Source organism: Apodemus sylvaticus, chromosome 1 (assembly GCF_947179515.1).
Source record: "Apodemus sylvaticus chromosome 1, mApoSyl1.1, whole genome shotgun sequence".
NCBI classification, from domain to species: Eukaryota; Metazoa; Chordata; class Mammalia; order Rodentia; family Muridae; genus Apodemus; species Apodemus sylvaticus.
In genome coordinates, this window is record NC_067472.1 from 191,247,700 (window position 1) to 191,265,239 (window position 17,540).

Sequence of the window (17,540 nt, forward strand, 5' to 3'; positions counted from 1 at the left end):
CAGTGCCTAATTGGAGGAAGAAGTGTCTAAATTTACCAGTTCCCAGGACAAAGGTATGGAGGGTAGAGAGACAGAGGGGTCAAGGCTTCAGTCTGGAGGGGGTGCACACACACACACACACACACACACACACACACGAGGCAGCTGTGAGGGAAAAACTTTGGTAATGGGGAGTATGACTCAGAAGGCCTGGCAGAGACGGGGCTGCGGCTGTGAGCTCACGCTTCTCGGTTTCCCAGCACAGTGCACACACAACTCCCCCCCCCCCCCAACTTCCCTAGCAATTAATGTCAACTTTGGAGAGGCGGAGCCAGACAGGAGGGAGTCTGGAGAGAGCAGCTGGAAAATGCATCAGAGAGGAGACAGGCGCACAGAAGTTTCAGGGTTTATTAACAAACAGTGTAAAAAACCAGATGGGCTTGGAGACACTGTGCCCCCAGCCCCACCCACTCCCAGAAGATCTGTCCCCTTTGGGAGTTCCCTGTCACAGACTCTAGCTCTTAGAGTCTCTCTCTCTCTCCCCAAATTTCCCTTCCAGACCTCAGACACATGCAACAGGGGCTTTGTGGACCCAGAGCCAGAAGTTTTTCAGTGCACACAGACTGGGGGGGATGGGGGAAGACAAGGAGTGGACAGGTTGGCTTCTAGTTGTCCCAGAAGACCGAGAAGCGATTTGTTCTACTTGAGTTTAAAGTCCTCTGCCTCTGGCAGTCCACTGCGGGCCTGTAAGTCCATCGACCTCAGCGCCTCACGACCAGCCTGGCAGACTAGGTAGACACTGAGGGAAGGGGTGTAAAGTGTCTGGCACACAGTAGGTGTTCTTTAGGGGCTGGTTCTCTGCCCATGTACCCAGTGGGCATGGTCTCTAATCACAGGTCTTTGCTGAATTCCCTAACCAGCATATAGCCCATGTAGCCCCAGCCTTCCTCTGCCTGGTAGCCACAGGCCTCCACTAACCCTGCCAACCCCCAAGCGGCCACTGCCACTGGGACCACGAGCCTGGCCCGAGGCTCCCCAATACTCCCAGCCCATGCTCGGGATCGAGCCTCGGCAAAGGCCAGCAGCCTCCTGCCCACGCCCCTGCGACGGTGCCATCGAGAGACAGAGAGGCGGGTGACTCGGGCTCCGTCCCCCAAGTTGGCACCGGGGGCCAGAGCCAGGACTCCACACACATCGCCTGAGCCACGCACAGCCACCCAGGGCCCTCCCAGGGCGCCCGGTGGAGGCAGAGAGCCCCATCGGGCTCGCAAACCCAGCTTCACGGCGGCTACCGCCAGAAACACGGGCAGCAGGAGGGCCAGGGCGAAGGAGGCCAGGACGAAGCGCAGTCCGCTGCTGGCTGCAGCCAGGAGGAGAAGGGCTGGAGGGCGCGTCAGCGCGTGGAGGGCCACACGGTTTTCCGTGTCTTTTACACCAGCCTGCGGGTGGGGGTAAGAGGCTCAGCCATTGTCACATTGGAACTCGCGAGGAAGGATTCCCAAGTGAGAGGGAACGCCGGCTGATGGGTGGTCCCAGGCTGGCCCACGGGGTGTTAAGGGCTGAGTGAAGGAATGCGGTTTACCCGAATGAAAGGAACTGAATTAGGACCTGAGGTCAGTAAGTCCAGATGGCGTGATAGGGTAAAGCACCAAAGAAGACTGGACAGGATAGGCAAAGCAAAGACACGGGCTCTTCGCTGGAGGATCTGCGGGGTGTGTGTGTGTGTGTGTGTGTGTGTGTGCACCGCTCATTTGGGGACCAGTAAGTGGGGCTGAATAGCGGTCAGGAGACCTGAATATCCAGCCCCCTACACCCTTCCAATAGCTCTTTTTAAAATGGCAGCTGAGGTGTCAGTAGGGAAAAGAGACCAGCACGCCCCCTGGGAGGCCGCCCGGAACTCAGGCAGGTGGGCGGGGCTGGCGGGACCCACTTTGATGGCCCTGGGTAGCTGCGCATGCTCACTGGTGCCCCTGCCGGCCTCTCACCTTCAGCATCTCCAGCACCAGGGGCTTCTCATCTTCCCTCATTTCCCGCACTGACAGGTGGTTGGGGGCCATGGTCGCCCCCAGGCCGGCCCCCCAGAAGGGAGCTGGTGTTGTACACCTGCTGAAAACAAGTAGGTTGGTGTTAGGTGGGCACATGAGTCCTAAGAGCTCTGCGAGGGATGGGCCGCAGCGTTTCCCAGATCACCAAGGACCCTAGAGCACTGCCAACGAGGACTGTCACAGTGGCAGGCCAGGTGCCTCCATACCCAGGGGGGCTCTTAAAATCTCCCTGAATCGTGCCCCACTCCGGGCGAGGCAGTCAGTGATCTGTCTGTAACCCCATCCCCTCCCCAAACTCCAGCAGCCCGCCTCCTGAAGTGGTCCCACCCCGCAGAGCAGGAACAGGGACCTGCAAGGCACCTCCACGGGGTTGCTCGAATCCCTTGACAGTAGGGGGGGGGGTGGAGAGAGACACGGTCGGGGGGGGGGGGGTCACCACAGGAAGTGACGTCCACACTCCCGGCTGGAGGCGGGACTGCTGCCCTAGCAACTGTTGCCAAGCTTCCCCCACTGTGGGGCAGGGGTTGGGAGTCACGGGAACTGCGAGGACGAGGGAATTGCTGTGACCTGCAGGAGGCCAGTGGGAGAACCACAGAGAAGGGGGAAGGGAGTCGGGGACAGAGAGGGTTTCTTACCCGGCCTGCCCGGGAGGAATAGCACAGCTCCTTTCTTGCCGGTCCTTCGTTGCTAAGCGACCTGAGCATCAGGAAGAGGAGGTGCTGCTTGTGAACCTAATCTCATTGGTGCCTGGGTCTTTGAGGGAAAGGATGGGGACCGCATTGAGCGTCCCCATCCGCAGGGACCTTATTCTCAACCCGGTGGCACCTGGGGTGTCGTCTGGATTGATAATATCCCTCCACCTACCTTTCAGGTGAGGTAAAGGTAAGGGTGGTTTACAGGAAACAAGTGGAGAATCCAGAAACTGATCCCTGGCCGTCCCTGCTATAATAAGTACAGATGCACACGAAATCACACAAATGGGGAAGGACAGAGAAACGGCTCAGGGAGGAGAGCTTGCCAAACACAAACCCGCAGGGCTGGCTCCCGGCTCTGACCCCCGCGGGTGTCCTGCCCTCCAGCACAGCTTAAAGGATGGGGTAGCTGGACCCCACCCCGGAGAGGCAGTTACCCTCCAGGTACAAAGCAAGTCACCTCAGAGCCAGGAAGCAAGAGCGAAGACTTCCAGGTCTGAAGCAGGTGCTACGCCCATGGCTATCCCGTCGCCCCCATGAAAACCAAACCAAGAAGAGATTCTGGGTCTTTATTAGCAAGTCCAGCCAGCAGCCCCCCGACTCTGGGGCTGACCCCAGCCCAGCTGAGGAGAACAGTTAATTGAGTGGGGAGAGAGGGGGTCTGTTACAGAAGTACTAGTGGGTCTCTTCAAAACGTGTGTACCAATTGGACTGCAGGCAGAGTCTGCACAATCTGGATGGAGGGCAAGTTCTGGGGGGCCATGACCCCTGGTCCAGCCACTGCGGGGACCACTTGTACCATCTGGGACGGGGGAGCTACGGGCACCCCCACAGGGGCAGAGACCGGGCCAGGTGCTGGTGGGGCCAGGAGCTGCAGTGTTGTGGTACCTCCGGCAACGCTGCTGCTTTCTAGCAGATCAGTAGTCGGGGCGCTCCGAATGATGAGGAGCTTCTGTCCTGGGGGGCCAGTGGCAGCTGGCTCCGGCAGTCCAGGGGAGAGCGTTTCCACCTCCTGCACACACAGCCTAGTCTGCTCGCCGTCCGCTCCGCTCAGCACCAGCACACTCTGCAGGCCCTCGTCTGTCTGCAAGGTCTCAAACAGGACATCCTGGACCATCCCAGCACTGGCCTCGCTGTCTCCCACTTCCCCAGGTCCAGGGCCGGTCAGTAACTCTTCAGCTGCCCCGCTCTGAACCACCAGCAGGTTTGGAGCCTCTGCAGCCACAGCTGCTCCACTAGAATTGGAGACTTGGCCTGTCAGGGGCTGGAGCTGGACCGTGGTCACTTCCTGTGCTGGTTGTAGCTGGACTGTAGTCACTTCCTGTGCAGGCTGTAGTTGGACCGTGGCCACTTCCTGTGCTGGCTGAAGCTGAACCCCACTCACTTCCTGCGCCCCTGTCTCCCCGCTCCCTACGTTCTGCAGGACGATGAGGCTCTGCCCTCCCCCGCCAGCCCCTGCACTGCCCCCTCCGTGCAGCCCCAGACCACCTGGGCCAGGGACCCACACTACCCCGGTCCCCTGTCCCGCTTTCCCAACGGCCCGAGGGCCTGGCCTTGCAGCACCATTGCCCGTGGCTCCAGCACTGGCAGGAGGCAGCAGAATGAGTTTAGGGGGTGGGGGTGGAGGCGGTGGCGGAGGGGTAGCCGGCTGGACGCTGCTGGGAATGAGCTGGAGGCCCTGGGCAGTCTGCACCAGGAGAAACGTCTGAGAATTGGGGGCAACTGGGCCTGGGGGCGTAGCCTGGGCCGCGCCCCCAGCTACTTCGAGGGAAAGTGTGGCCTGTAGGTTGGGGAGAACATGAACATCTTGAGCGGCCAGTGGAGTTGGAGCTGCAGCCAATGGGGCGGGGGGCTGCGATGCGGCGGCAGGGCCCGCGGTGCCCGACGTCGTGGCGGCTGGGGCGTGCGTCCTCAGATGCCGCTGCAGGTAGGCGGCCATGACAAAGCCTCGGCCGCAAATGGGGCAGGCAAAGGGGCGCTCGGCAGAGTGAGTGCGCTGGTGCAGCAGCAGGTTGGAGGAGTGTGTGAAGGTCTTGGGGCAGAGCGGGCAACGGAAGGGCCGCTCGCCCGTGTGCACCCGCTGGTGCTGCCGCAGGTTGGAGGTCTGTGCGAAGCTCTTGCCACACACGCCACACGAGTGGGGCCGCTCGCCGGTGTGCACGTGCCGGTGGCGCCGCAGGCACGAGGTGTTCCGGAAGGCTTTGCCACACTCAGTGCAGGCATAGGGCCGCTCGCCCGAGTGAAGTCGCAGGTGGTACTGGTAGTGGGACGACCACTTGAAGGTGAGGCCGCACTGGCCGCAGGTGAAGGCCCGCAGGCCCGTGTGCACGCGCTGGTGGATGGCCAGCAGCGAGGAGCGCTTGAAGGCCTTGCCGCACTCCCCGCACTGGTAGGGCCGCTCGCCCGTGTGGTCCCGCAGGTGGTAGCGCAGCCCGGAGGAGCCCTTGAAGGCCTTGCCACACTCTGCACATTTGTAGGGTCGCTCTGCAGAAACCGGGGCAGGTGGAGGAGGAGCTGGGGCGGGAGTGGCTGGGGCCACAGGCTCCTGGGGACAGGTGACCTCCGCGACCTCAGCCTGGGGAGGTGGGCGTCCCGCTGCTGCCTCCTCCACGTGGCACTGCTGGTGAGCCAACAGGCTGGCCAATTGTGGGAAGGCACCATCACAGCTGCCACAGCGAAAGGCCTGGCCACTGGCCACACCATGGCTGTGTTGGTGACGGGACAGGCCAGCCACCGTCCGGAAGGACTTTCCACAAGGAAGGCAAGCAAAGTTAGGAGGGCCCGCAGTGGCCGGTGGGGGCTGGGGCACGGTGGAGTCAGCCTGGGGAAGCTCGGCAGGCATGTCCTGGGACTGGGGGGCCACAGTGGGCTCTGGGCACGGCTGGTGCTCCAAGAGGTGCTCCTCGCTGCTGAAGCCCTGCTCGCAGCCATCGCAGCGGTACACTAGCTCCACTGTAGTCTCAGCCGCAGCCAAAAAGAGCTCGGGCACCACGGGTGGGGGCTGGGGGGGCGGGGCTGGAGGCTCAGGCGGGCTACGGGGCTGCAAGTAGGCATCAGAGACCAGAACCTTGCTGTCAGCTCTGCTGGTCTCCCCTGTGGGGGTGGGGCTGGGGGCGGGGGCAGGGGCGGGGCCGGGGGCAGGGCTGTGGGTGCGGTGGTGCAGCAGCAGGTTGGAGGAGTGTGTGAAGGTCTTGGGGCAGAGCGGGCAACGGAAGGGTCGCTCGCCCGTGTGCACCCGCTGGTGCTGCCGCAGGTTGGTACTCTGGGTAAAGCTCTTCCCACAAATGCCACAGGTGTAAGGGCGTTCTCCGGTGTGCACGTGCCGGTGGCGTCGCAGGCTGGAGGAGTTCTTGAAGGCTTTGGGGCAGTCAGGGCACGGGTAGGGCCGCTCACCCGTGTGCTGTCTCAAGTGGTATTGGTAGTGGGACGACCACTTGAAGGCCAGCCCGCACTGGCCGCAGGTGAAGGCCCGCAGGCCCGTGTGCACACTGCGGTGGATCTGCAGCAGGGAGGAGCGCTTGAAGGCTTTGGGGCAGTCAGGGCACTGATAGGGCCGCTCGCCTGTGTGGCCCCGCTGGTGGTAAAGAAGGGCTGAGGAACCCTTGAAGGCTTTGGGGCAGTCCGGGCACTTATACGGCCGCTCGCCTGTGTGAGTGCGCTGATGGTGCAGGAGCCGAGACGACCACCGGAAGGACTTGCCGCATTCCCCGCACTCATACTGAGCAGCAGGGGTGGGTGCTGGGGCAGGGGGCCCTGGCTTTTCCCCGGTTCCCTCCGTGGTGGAAGCTGGAGTCATGTCCACGTGGGGGCCGGCCATCACACCTGGGGAGAGGGTTCTGATCAGAAAGGGCAGGCGGGGCCTCAGCAGCACTCAGAGGCTCTTCTGGGGACAGGGGCCGCCTGCCAAGTCCCCCGCACCACAGGGACTCTTCCTGAGGGTCAGGGTTCGCCACAGCCTAGGTCTAGCACAGACTCGAGGGAAGAGTGATGGGTGCCTAGGAGGAGAAAGCTCTCAGCAAAGCAGCTCCTCTAGGAAGCAAACAGGCCCAAGAAGGGGCGGTCTCTAGACAGAAGGACACTGGCTTCTGCCATCAGTCCCCTGGAAGACGCCTCTGGCCTTGCTTCTTGCCTGTTTTGAAGCGTTACCTCCTACTCTGTCCTCCACACTCCTCCCTTACTCGACCCTAAACAGTTTCACTGTATGGAAAGCCACTGCGCAAGCTCAGGCACCCCACTCCCGCCTCATTCCCTCTCGGGTCCCCCAAATCCCTAGTGATGGTATCCTGCTCCCACAGCATCTGCAACCTCCTTCCATCATGCCATGTGTAGCAGCAGTACCAGCCTGGTACGCACTCTCCCTGGCACACCCCGGGGTGCACTGAGAACACCCCCACCCTTCTCAGCTCACACCGTGCCTTCTCTGATCCCCATGCTCCCTCAGCGATAACCCTTGGCATGGTTCTTCCCCAGTGAAATCCTCTTGCTTCCCTGTCCTCAGCCAGTGGCCTCACCGCTGGCCGTGCCGATGACTGGAAGAAAATCTGAATAATGTCCTCATCCTCCAGTACAGGCGCCAATCATTCCCAACTGAGCTAACTGTCTTCCCACTCAGGAGACATCTTGTGATGTCTGGAGACGCTGGCTGTTACTTGTCCGTCAAGGGCAGGGACGGAGATGCTTCTCAGCACCCTACAGTGCACAGGATGAATCCCTACAAAGATCCAGTCCAGAGAGTGGCAGCTGAAAACTGCAGGTGTTTCCATCCCAAGCTGCTCTATGCCATGGCCCCTGACCTCCCATGGCGTCTGACTTCCCATGACCTCTGACTTCCCATGACCTCTGACCTCCCATGGTGTCTGACCTGCCATGACCTCTGACCTGCCATGACCTCTGACCTGCTCTGGCATCCTCTAACAGTCTGCTTCTCTCCTGGCCCACCCCAGCAGCAAACATGAAGAAACAAGACCTCTTGTTTCACTTCCCGCAGCCCTTCGTAGGTCAGGAGGATTAGCCTGCCCTCCCCTCCGGAACCACTTCAGGTGCCGAGAGCCCCCACGTACCCCAGCTCCTGGCTGCTGAGTCTTCCCTTTAAGCATCTCGTCGCTGCAGATGGCCGACTCTCCTTTCTGCGACCACCTTAGCCTTTGGGCTGGATGCTTGTAAACCTGGAGGTGGAGAATTAGAGCTCAGTCAAGAACTGCTGTCTTTCTATCTGCCCAGTCTCTGAAAGCCCTCACCCTCTCCTAGGATTCCACAATCTATAGAAAGACTCCCAAAGTGTGGCTCTACCCAAGCCTCTCCTTTGCGCCACAGGCTTGGTGCATAAATTATGCCACACTTAACCACAATAAGTCTAACCAGGTCTTTCCCCTCTATGCTCTCCTATTACAAACCTTAAAGGTTGGGCAGGAGATGTAGCTCAGTTGGTGGTGTGCCCCTACATCAAGCCCTAGGTTTGAACCCCAGGATTGCATAAACCAGGTATGGGGAGAGAAGAGGTTGAGGCAGGAGGAGGAGTCTGAAGCAAGCCTGGATAGTAGTTCTCTCAGTCAGTTCTCTATTCCTGCACAGACATCATGACCAAGAAGCAAGTTGGGGAGGAAAGGGTTTATTCAGCTTACACTTCCACACAGCTGTTCATCACTAAAGGAAGTCAGGACTGGAACTCAAGCAGGTCAGGAAGCAGGAGCTGATGTGGAGGCCATGGAGGGATGTTCCTTACTGCCTTGCTTCCCCTGGCTTGCTCAGCCTGCTCTCTTATAGAGACCAGAGATGGCACCACCCACAAGAGGCCCTCCCACCTTGATCACCAATTGAGAAAATGCCCCACAGCTGGATCTCACGGATGCACTTCCCCAACTGAAGCTCCTTTCTCTGTGGTAACTCCAGCCTGTGTCAAGTTGACACACAGAACCAGCCAGTGCAGTAGTCACACCTATACGGGAGCCGAAGACAGACGAAACCTACTGACCCCTCAGAAGCTCTGTACTCCCTCTTGCTGGCGGCCTGTCCCTCTAGCTGTTCAACTAGGCAGGAAAGCTACCCTCACCTTGTGCCTAGCACCCTTTCCCTCCACCACCCACAACTCACAGTCACCCTTCTGCACGTCCTGCTGTGTGCCATGCCTTATTTGCTCCCTTCTTCGCGGGGCTCACCGCCTTCTAAGTACTACAGGGCAAGGATTTCTCTCTTTGTCTTTTTGAGGCGCAGTTTCTTTGCACAGCCGTGGCTGTCCTGGAACGCACTACTTAGACCAGGCTGGCTTCGAACTCAGCAGACTGCATGTGCCTCCCAAGTGCTGGGCTCAAAGGTGTGCATCACTAGCATCCTGGCCAGGATTTCTCAACCTCACCAGCACAGAGATTTGGAGATGGACCATTCTTTGTCAGAGGGGCTGTCTAATACATTGTTGGGTGCTTAGCAGAATTCCTGACCTCAACGGGATGGATGCCATTGGTAACAAAAACATTGCCAGCTTGACCTTCCCGTAGTAAGCCCTAAAGTCAGTACTGCAGCAACAATACCCCCAGGACGGTCCCATCAACACATTGCTTTCTTGCTGCTTTGTTTTACTCTGTTAATCATCCAAACAGGGAACCTCTGCCTCGTTCACGGATGCATCCCAGCACATACCAAAACACCAGCAAAGTGCACAAAATACAGTGTGAGTGAACAGGTTACAAAGGACTTCTTTTCTAAAGAACGATAGGCTATGAAGGATTTCTTTTTTGAAGAGCTGGCGCTCCTTTTGCAGTGTAGGCGACAAATGAGCTGCCTGTGCCTCTGAGGCCCTATCTTTCCACACAAGAGGCCCGACGGAACAGGGGCTCATCTTAGCAGCCCGAGTCCCCATTAAAAGGCTGGGTTTTAAGAGGAAGCTCTCGGGGTTTGGGATGCAGCTCAGTTGTTAAGAGTTAATGACTGGCGTGCATGAAGCCTGTAACCCCAGTATATGGGAGGATCATAAATTCAAGGTCATTCTCAGCTATACAGTATCTGGAGCTACATGAGATTTTATCTGGCGGGGGGGTCGGGGAGGAGGTCTCTTTGTTCAGATATTCTAGGGACCAGCGGAATTATGAAACTTTTCGTTCAATGTTTGGGAAACTATCGCTCGCTTTTAAGGAAATAATCCCCCTTTTAAGAGAAAGGGGAGTGGGGAAAAAGGGCAGGAAGCTTTGCAAAGAAATGCAGCTAACCACACTGCCCTTACCCTTTAAGAGGGCGGAGCCGGCCTAACAGATAAGTATCGGAGGCGAAATAGCGACCTTCCCTTTAAGGTACCCCTTCCGGTTTCCTGCTCGCCCTTTTCCAAACGACTCCGCCCTCTGGCCCTTCCCCCACCGCGCCCTCCGGTCTCTCACCTGTGGCCCCGGTCGGGGAGGGGGATCAAGGAGAACCCCAGGGCCTTCCCGCGGGGGCTGACGGGAAGCGGGCCCCCGCACAGCGCTGCGGGACCCGCGGCCCGGGAGGGGGCGGGGGGCGCGCTCCCTCCCCACGGCCCCCGGCGCGAGGCACTCAACCTTTATCGGCGGCCTCTCGCGCACACAAACCCCGCCGCCGCCGTCGCCGTGCGTCATGACGCAACGTGCCGCGCCCAGCCCGGCCCCACCCACCGCCGGGGTTCGCCAGTTGCAGGGTTCTTGGGGGGGTCCCAGCCTCAGGCGTGTGGCGTACACTCAGACCCCGTTTCCTCGTGCTGGGAAGGAATTCTTCAAACGCGGGAAACTGAGGCACACAACCCTCCCGCGTGGCCTGGGTCTCGGGGGTCTGAGTTGCCCCTCCGCCTGCTTTTTTGCCCCCTGCCTGCTGGTCTCTGGGGTCAAGCTTGCTTTCGGAGCCTGTGCTGAGACGTTCGGATAGGTTGTTTTTGTTATTTTAATTGTTTTTTTGAGGCCCTGGGCTCGTGCAAGCTCGTGCAGGACTGGCTGGCCTTGAATTCTTCGTCCCCGTGCCTCCACCCCAGAGTTGGGTTACAGGCGCGCGCACCTCACACTCGCTGTCCTGCGTGGGGTAGTGAGCTCGGCCGGGGCTGCACACAGACACTTAACGTCAGCCCCAGGGCCTTGAGACGCTCGGGAACCCACAAGTCCAAAGCCGGTACTGCAAGCCAAACGCTCTAGGACTGCGGACCAACCCCAGACACACACACACCCACCATCACCACCCTGGACTCCAGGTCCCCATCCAGCTGCCTCTGTCTCCCAAGTGCGGGGATGCACCTCCACAACGGGCCTCTCCAGACTATTCTTTGCCCTTAACCAAAGGCCCTTTAATCCCTAACCCCTCTCTGCCTACCTCTTGCTGGAAGGGTCCGTGATAACCAGGTTCTTTTTGTTAGTAGAAAGGAGACACACAGCCCCACACCACCATTGTCAGCAGCACAAGGAGTTCCCCTAGACGCGTAGGGATCTCGATTTAGATCAAACCAGAAGCTTGGGGTCTAAGGAACTCCCCAACTATACTCAGTATATGAAGCAGATTTGGTGGTTTATTGAAAGATACTTTATCTTTTGTTTTGGTTTGTTTGTTTGTTTGTTTTCGAGATAGGGTTTCTCTGTGTAGCCCTGGCTGTCCTGGAACTCACGCTATAGACCAGGCTGGCCTTGAACTCAGAAATCTGCCTGCCTCTGCCTCCCAAGTGCTGGGATTACAGGCGTGCGCCACTACCACCCGGCTGAAAGATATTTTAATATAGGTTTAAAGCACACAACCTTTACAAAAGGATCTCAGAAGAAAGACAAGTGTAGATATGAGTTTCTCAAGGAAGAGAGGGTGGAGCTGGGCGTGGTGGCACACGCCTGTAATCCCAGCACTTGGGAGGCAGAGGCAGGCAGATTTCTGAGTTCGAGGCCAGCCTGGTCTACAGAGTGAGTTCCAGGACAGCCAGGGCTACACAGAGAAACCCTGTCTGGGGGGCGGGGGGAGTGGGTGGAAAATAAGATGCACTCAATGGGCTGGAGAGATGGCTCAGTGGTTAAGAGCACTGACTGCTCTTCAGAGGTCCTGAGTTCAAATCCCAGCAACCACATGGTGGCTCACACCCATCTATAATGAGATCTGATGCCCTCTTCTGGTGTGTCTGAAGACAGCTACAGTGTGTCTATTATTTTATACACATATAAAATAATAAATTAAATCTTTTTTTAAAAAGTGTTTCCCTCAGTGATAGAATGTGATAAGCTGAAATAAACCCTTCCCCCTCCCCCAAAAAAGTATTTTAATAAGATGCACTCAAGTGTAGGTATAGGCTTCTAGGGGAGAGTGACCAATCGGTTGTCTTAGCATCGGCCAAGTAAGCCATTTTGGTTACTCTCGGGTTACATCTCAAGAGGTTGCTCGATTCCTGGGTAAGGAGAGAGGATTCTTTAAGATTTTTTTTCTTAAGATCTATTTATTTTTACTTTTTCTATATACATGAGTGCCCACATGCATGTCTGTGCACCACACGTGTGCCTGGTGCCTGAGAAAGCCAAAACAGAGTGTCAGAACCTCTGAAGCGAGAGTTACGGGGCAGTTGTGAACTGTCTGGTGTGGCCCCAAGGGACTGAAGCCCAGTCCTCTGCAAAACTAGCAGTTGTTCTGGACTACCCAACCACTATCACTCCAGCCCTAAGTCAGTTGTGTTAACTTAAAAAAAAAAAAAAAAAAAGATCATGCAGAGGGCTGGTGAGATGGCTCGGCAGATCCTGAGGCTTCCTGCCCAGTCAAGTCTTATCTGTCGAGGAATTTTAATCCAGCGACAGGTAAAGAAAAGTTTAGGACCAGGTGTGGTGATGCACGCCTTTGATCCCAGCACTCGGGAGGCTTGGGGATCTCTGAGTTCTAGGCAGTCAGTTTGGTTGAGTCAGGGAGTTGAAAGGTTGTTGCAGTGGAGTTCAGAGACAGTTTTTATAGAGATAGTTTTACTGAGACAAGTTGCAAGTGAGGACAGAATGAACCAGAGATTGAAAAGAAACCAAATTAGAACAGATTTCTAGAGTTCGCTTGAGGTCAAGCAGAGCAATTCAGTCAGAAGCTGAGAGAATCAGTCGCTTGGGAGAGGAGGTTAGACCAGAGCCGCTGAGCTGAACCAGCCAGCCGGAGTTCAGAAAGAGCTAAAAAGGCGCCCGGGCGGTGGTGGCGCACGCCTGTAATCCCAGCACCTGGGAGGCAGAAGCAGGCAGATTTCTGAGTTCAAGGCCAGCCTGGTCTACAGAGTGCGTTCCAGGACAGCCAGGGCTATACAGAGAAACCCTGTCTCGAAAAACAAAACAAAAAACAAACAAACAAACAAAGAGCTAGAAAGGGTGAGTTTATTCAACAGTAAGCGTCAGAGACGGCAATTACATCTGGAAAATAATTACATTAACAATATGCATATGGTGAAAGGAGAGAACCAACTCCCACAGGCTGTCTTCTAATCCCATCTATGCTGTGTGGCAAATGCAGGCATGTACACACACACAATACTTAGGTAAATGTAATTTACGTTTTCCATTTTATGTATGAGAGACAGAGAGACAGAGAACCTGGCTTTAATTTCTAGAATCCACAGTGGTGGCTCACAACTGTCTGCAACTCCAGTTCCACGGAACCCAATGCCCTCTTCTGCCCTCCAGAGACACCATGTACACAGGCACAGACATGAGTGTGGGTAAAATACCCATACACGTAAAATAAAAATAAATCCATTATTTAAGTTCAAAGTCTCTCCTGAGACTCAAGGCTTTGCTATGAGGCCCTGCAAAGTCAAAAAGGAAGTTCTGTGATTCCGATAGTCAATAACACAATAAACCTTCTGTAAGGGTCTGAAAGTCGCTGAAGGAAGACCCCAGACTCAGACAGTATGCAAAGACAAAGAGAGTTTATTCTTCAGAAACAACCAGCATGTAAGGGTCAACTTTTTCCTTGTTTGTTTTTGTTTTGTTTTGTTTTCTGGATTTGGTTTTTTCGAGACAGGGTTTCTCTGTGTAACCCTGGCTGTCCTGGAGCTCACTCTAGACCAGGCTGGCCTCGAACTCAGAAATCTGCCTGCCTCTGCCTCCCAAGTGCAGGGATTACAGGCGTGCACCACCACTGCCCCGCGTCAACTAATTTTCAAAATGTCGACCCCCAGACAAAGGTGCACAGGTCTATTTATAGGGGGACTGCCTAGAAGGATTAGGTCTAAAATCTAAAATTTCACTGGTGGGTGCCAGGGGCTCACAGGCAGTCAGTGGTCTGCATTCCTATGTTCCTCAACCATAGGATGAGATAGGGCTGCCCAGCACAGATGGCCCTTTCTGAAATAAAATATTTCTCTGTTTTTGTGGTTATCCCCAGGCTGTTCTTTGGGAGGGGGTTTTATGATCTTGTTTCTGGGTTTTATGGTCTGTTCTTGGACCTGGTGCCTAAGAACATCTTTTCATCATAAAGAGCGCCGGGCGGTGGTGGCTCACGCCTGTAATCCCAGCACTTGGGAGGCAGAGGCAGGCGGATTTCTGGGTTCCAGGCCAGCCTGGTCTACAGAGCGAGTTCCAGGACAGCCAGGGCTACACAGAGTAACCCTGTCTCGAAAAAACCAAATCCAAAAAAAAAAAAAAAAAAAAAATCAAAGAAAAAAAATTAAATAAATAATAGCATCTTCTTTTCTTTAATGGCCTTCTTTTCAAAGTCAGGCCTGGTCCTTAAATGAAGACAAATGGGGTTTATGTTGTTCTTTCCATTCCCATTCCAAAATGGAGGAGTAGAAAGATACCCAGCAGGGCGTACATTAATTAGATCCTGCACCTCCAGTGGCCACAGCAGGGCACATGGCGTCCCATGCAGCATCCAGGGAGGACAGAACCAGCATCCAGCGGATGGTAGTGGTTTGAAACAAGCCTTGGTAGTGGTTTGAAACAAAATGGCCGCCACGAGAGGTGTGGCCTTGGAGAAGGTGTGGCTTTGTGGGAGGAAGTGCGTCACTGGGGGGCTGGGCTTCAAGGTCTCAAGCTCAAGCCAGTTCACTTCCTGCTGCCTACTGATCCGCATGTGGAGCTCTGATCTCTTGCAGCACTGTGTCTGCCTGCGCGCCACCATGCTTCCTGCGAAGATGATAACGGACTAACCCTCTGTAAGCCAGGCCCCAATGGAATGTTCTCCTTGTCAACGTTGCCATGATCGTTATGTCTGTTCACAGCAATAGAAACTCTAAAAGACAGTCTTCCTGTGGGGAGCCCCAGCCCCTACACGGTACCTATTTTTCCAGGCTTTTCTCTCTCACCTTGGTGAGACACCAGGGTGTTGGAGACGCCCTTGAAGAGACAGACGCACTATTCAGGAGAAAGTCTTCCAAGTGAGTTTGCCTTTTTATACCATCAGCACTCTCAGCAGGTAAAATAAGGTTTCCTGTAAGGCAAGCACTGTGGTCCTGGGACAGCCCTTCTGGTAACCGAGAGAGGATGCTTAAGTGATTCCCGAGGCGGGGGTGGGGGTGGAGCATGCACAGCGTGGATGCTGGACACGCGTGTGCTGGACACAGGGTTTGTTTTCTAGCAGCATAATATTTGCCCGCGGATGGCATACTATTTCATACCGCTCAGAACGGAATGCAGATTAAGATGAAAGCTTTGTTTCTGGGATTTTCCGTGTGGTATTTGAAAACCAAGATGGATTGTCCGAACTAAAACTAGAGAGACCTCAGATTGCATGGGGGCTGCGGGCGGGGTGCGGGGGTGGGGGATTCTCACAAAATGGCTCAGGAGAAAAGGGAGCCTGGAACCTTTTGCAGGACCTCCCAGTGTCAGGATGGGTGGTTAGCGCCCCCTGGCGGAGCATCCGCAAGTCGCAATCTGTGTGTGCTCAGGCTGAACATGGGTTGGAAACAGGATGTTTCTCTTGGCTGCTCAGAGTGGGGAATCCAAGTCAACTTCTGGAACTGAGCTAGCAGTGGTGACCCCTGGCTGGCCCTTGGAGTCTGAGCCTTTCTTTCGACTCTGAAGAGATCTGAGAGCACCCTTCCAGCAACTCCAGACCAAGGAATTCCAGCCTCCCACCACCCACCAAGATTTGTAAAAATTAGACTCTGTGGAAGTGGAGACAAGCCTCCCTAAGGAACCACCTCTAGGACCTAGGTGTAAGTGTTAGCAGCTCTGAGGGGAAAGGTTTCCCTGATATAAATGTTGCACCTCCAGTATCCCGGAAGTCAGGCACCAAGAAATACTACAAAGAGCCGGGCGGTGGTGGCGCATGCCTGTAATCCCAGCACTCTGGGAGGCAGAGGCAGGCAGATTTCTGAGTTTGAGGCCAGCCTGGTCTACAGAGTGAGCTCCAGGACAACCAGGGCTACACAGAGAAACCCAGTCTCAAAAAAAAAAAAAAAAAAAAAAAAAAAGGAAGAAGAAAAAGAAAAACCACAAAGTCACACTATACAACAAACCTCACACAGGAGATTTACTGGGGCCAGGCAGTGGTGGCGCACGCCTTTAATCCTAGCACTTGGGAGGTGGAGACGGGCGGATTTCTGAGTTTGAGGCCAGCCTGGTCTACAGAGTGAGCTCCAGGACAACCAGGGCTACACAGAGAAACCCAGTCTCAAAAAAAAAAAAAAAAAAAAAGGAAGAAGAAAAAGAAAAACCACAAAGTCACACTATACAACAAACCTCACACAGGAGATTTACTGGGGCCAGGCAGTGGGGGCGCACGCCTTTAATCCTAGCACTTGGGAGGTGGAGACGGGCGGATTTCTGAGTTTGAGGCCAGCCTGGTCTACAGAGTGAGTTCCAGGACAGCCAGGGCTACACAGAGAAACCCTGTCTCGAATAAAAACAAAAAGCAAAACAAAAAAATCCGAGAGTGAGCTAGCTTGTAGACAGACTTGTCCTGAGTTTCTTTGGGACCTGACACATTTTAAGAGAAGGTCAGCCTTGACAACATAAAAATTACAAAAGACCCTGTTTCGAAAAATGAAATAAAATAGAAATATGAATATAATATAATAAAAATGAAATAAAAGACACACGGAGTCTGAGACCCTGAGAGGAGCCAAAAAAGACCGACATGGTGGAAGACAGAATCAGAGACACAGGGAAGGACAGACAGCAGGGAAGGACAGACGGGCGCACCAGCAGGGGCAGTGCAAGGATGAAGATTGACAGCCATGAACCGTAAGACTCTGGTGAGCCTTAGCTTGCCAGGGACCCCTGAGTGAACAACTCGGAGTCGGGAATCGGTGCAAAAAGCAAGAGGCATTTATTGTTCCAACATGTTGGGGTCGCCCTGCACATGGAGAGAGAGGATGACCCTGTGCAGCCCATCTAGTGAGTTCTCAAAGCAGCAGCCATTAGGCACAATGTGATTGACAGAACAGTGTGACTTTTAAACTGATTTTAGGGAATGAACGTAGCTGAATATGTTTACAAGCTCTAGGCCTCCCCCCTTACCCGGTGGTGGTGGTGGTGGTGGTGGTGGTGGTGGTGGTGGTGGTGGTGGTCGGTCCCTCCTCTGTGGTCTGAGGAATGTATTTAGCCCATCCCTTCCAGAGGGGAGGGGTCTGATGTAATTTTCCTAAGTTCCTGAGCTGACCTCTTCAGAAGCTAGTGAGAGTCGGTAGCTTTTAGAGGTGGGAGAGATGGAGGGACCTAATTCGGGAAGAAGTCCAAGGAACTAGAGACACCGGGATGATGGAGACCCTGACTCTCCCCAAACAGACACCAGTCACAGAGGCTGGATCTGTCTCTCCACTGCAGAACAGCATCTCCGCTAGGCAGGGATTCAGTACCCTCCACCCGAAATGGCACCCACACATACCCTCACACTGACATACACGCATATAAATAGTTCTTTAAACAACCCAGAATTCCTTGGGGGAGCACCTCGGTGG

General features: G+C 55.3%; 2 protein-coding genes across 8 annotated transcripts; both read right to left on the reverse strand.

Moving 5' to 3' along the window:
• Nucleotides 1–297: 297 nt before the first annotated feature.
• Nucleotides 298–3,214, reverse strand: Nat14 (N-acetyltransferase 14 (putative)). Of its 5 annotated transcripts, none has more exons than XM_052169910.1 (4): nucleotides 2,889–3,214; nucleotides 2,660–2,720; nucleotides 1,965–2,082; nucleotides 298–1,418 (listed from the first exon to the last, which is right to left on the reverse strand). In XM_052169910.1, the coding sequence occupies exons 3-4, from the start codon at nucleotides 2,034–2,036 to the stop codon at nucleotides 870–872; spliced, it is 621 nt and encodes a 206-aa protein (XP_052025870.1). In that variant the 5' UTR covers nucleotides 2,037–2,082; nucleotides 2,660–2,720; nucleotides 2,889–3,214; the 3' UTR covers nucleotides 298–869. The 5 variants fall into 5 exon arrangements, with proteins under 5 accessions (XP_052025870.1, XP_052025842.1, XP_052025858.1 ...); XM_052169882.1 differs by having other exon boundaries at nucleotides 1,965–2,085; XM_052169898.1 differs by lacking the exon at nucleotides 2,889–3,214 and having other exon boundaries at nucleotides 1,965–2,085; nucleotides 2,660–2,862.
• Nucleotides 3,215–3,271: 57 nt separating this feature from the next.
• Nucleotides 3,272–10,286, reverse strand: Znf628 (zinc finger protein 628). Of its 3 annotated transcripts, XM_052169866.1 has the most exons (4): nucleotides 10,081–10,286; nucleotides 7,777–7,881; nucleotides 7,228–7,427; nucleotides 3,272–6,538 (listed from the first exon to the last, which is right to left on the reverse strand). In XM_052169866.1, exon 4 carries the CDS (start codon nucleotides 6,531–6,533, stop codon nucleotides 3,405–3,407), a length of 3,129 nt encoding a protein of 1,042 aa, XP_052025826.1. In that variant the 5' UTR covers nucleotides 6,534–6,538; nucleotides 7,228–7,427; nucleotides 7,777–7,881; nucleotides 10,081–10,286; the 3' UTR covers nucleotides 3,272–3,404. The 3 variants fall into 3 exon arrangements, with proteins under 3 accessions (XP_052025826.1, XP_052025813.1, XP_052025819.1); XM_052169853.1 differs by lacking the exon at nucleotides 7,228–7,427; XM_052169859.1 differs by lacking the exons at nucleotides 7,228–7,427; nucleotides 10,081–10,286 and adding an exon at nucleotides 8,338–8,663.
• Between the last annotated feature and the right edge of the window lie 7,254 nt (nucleotides 10,287–17,540).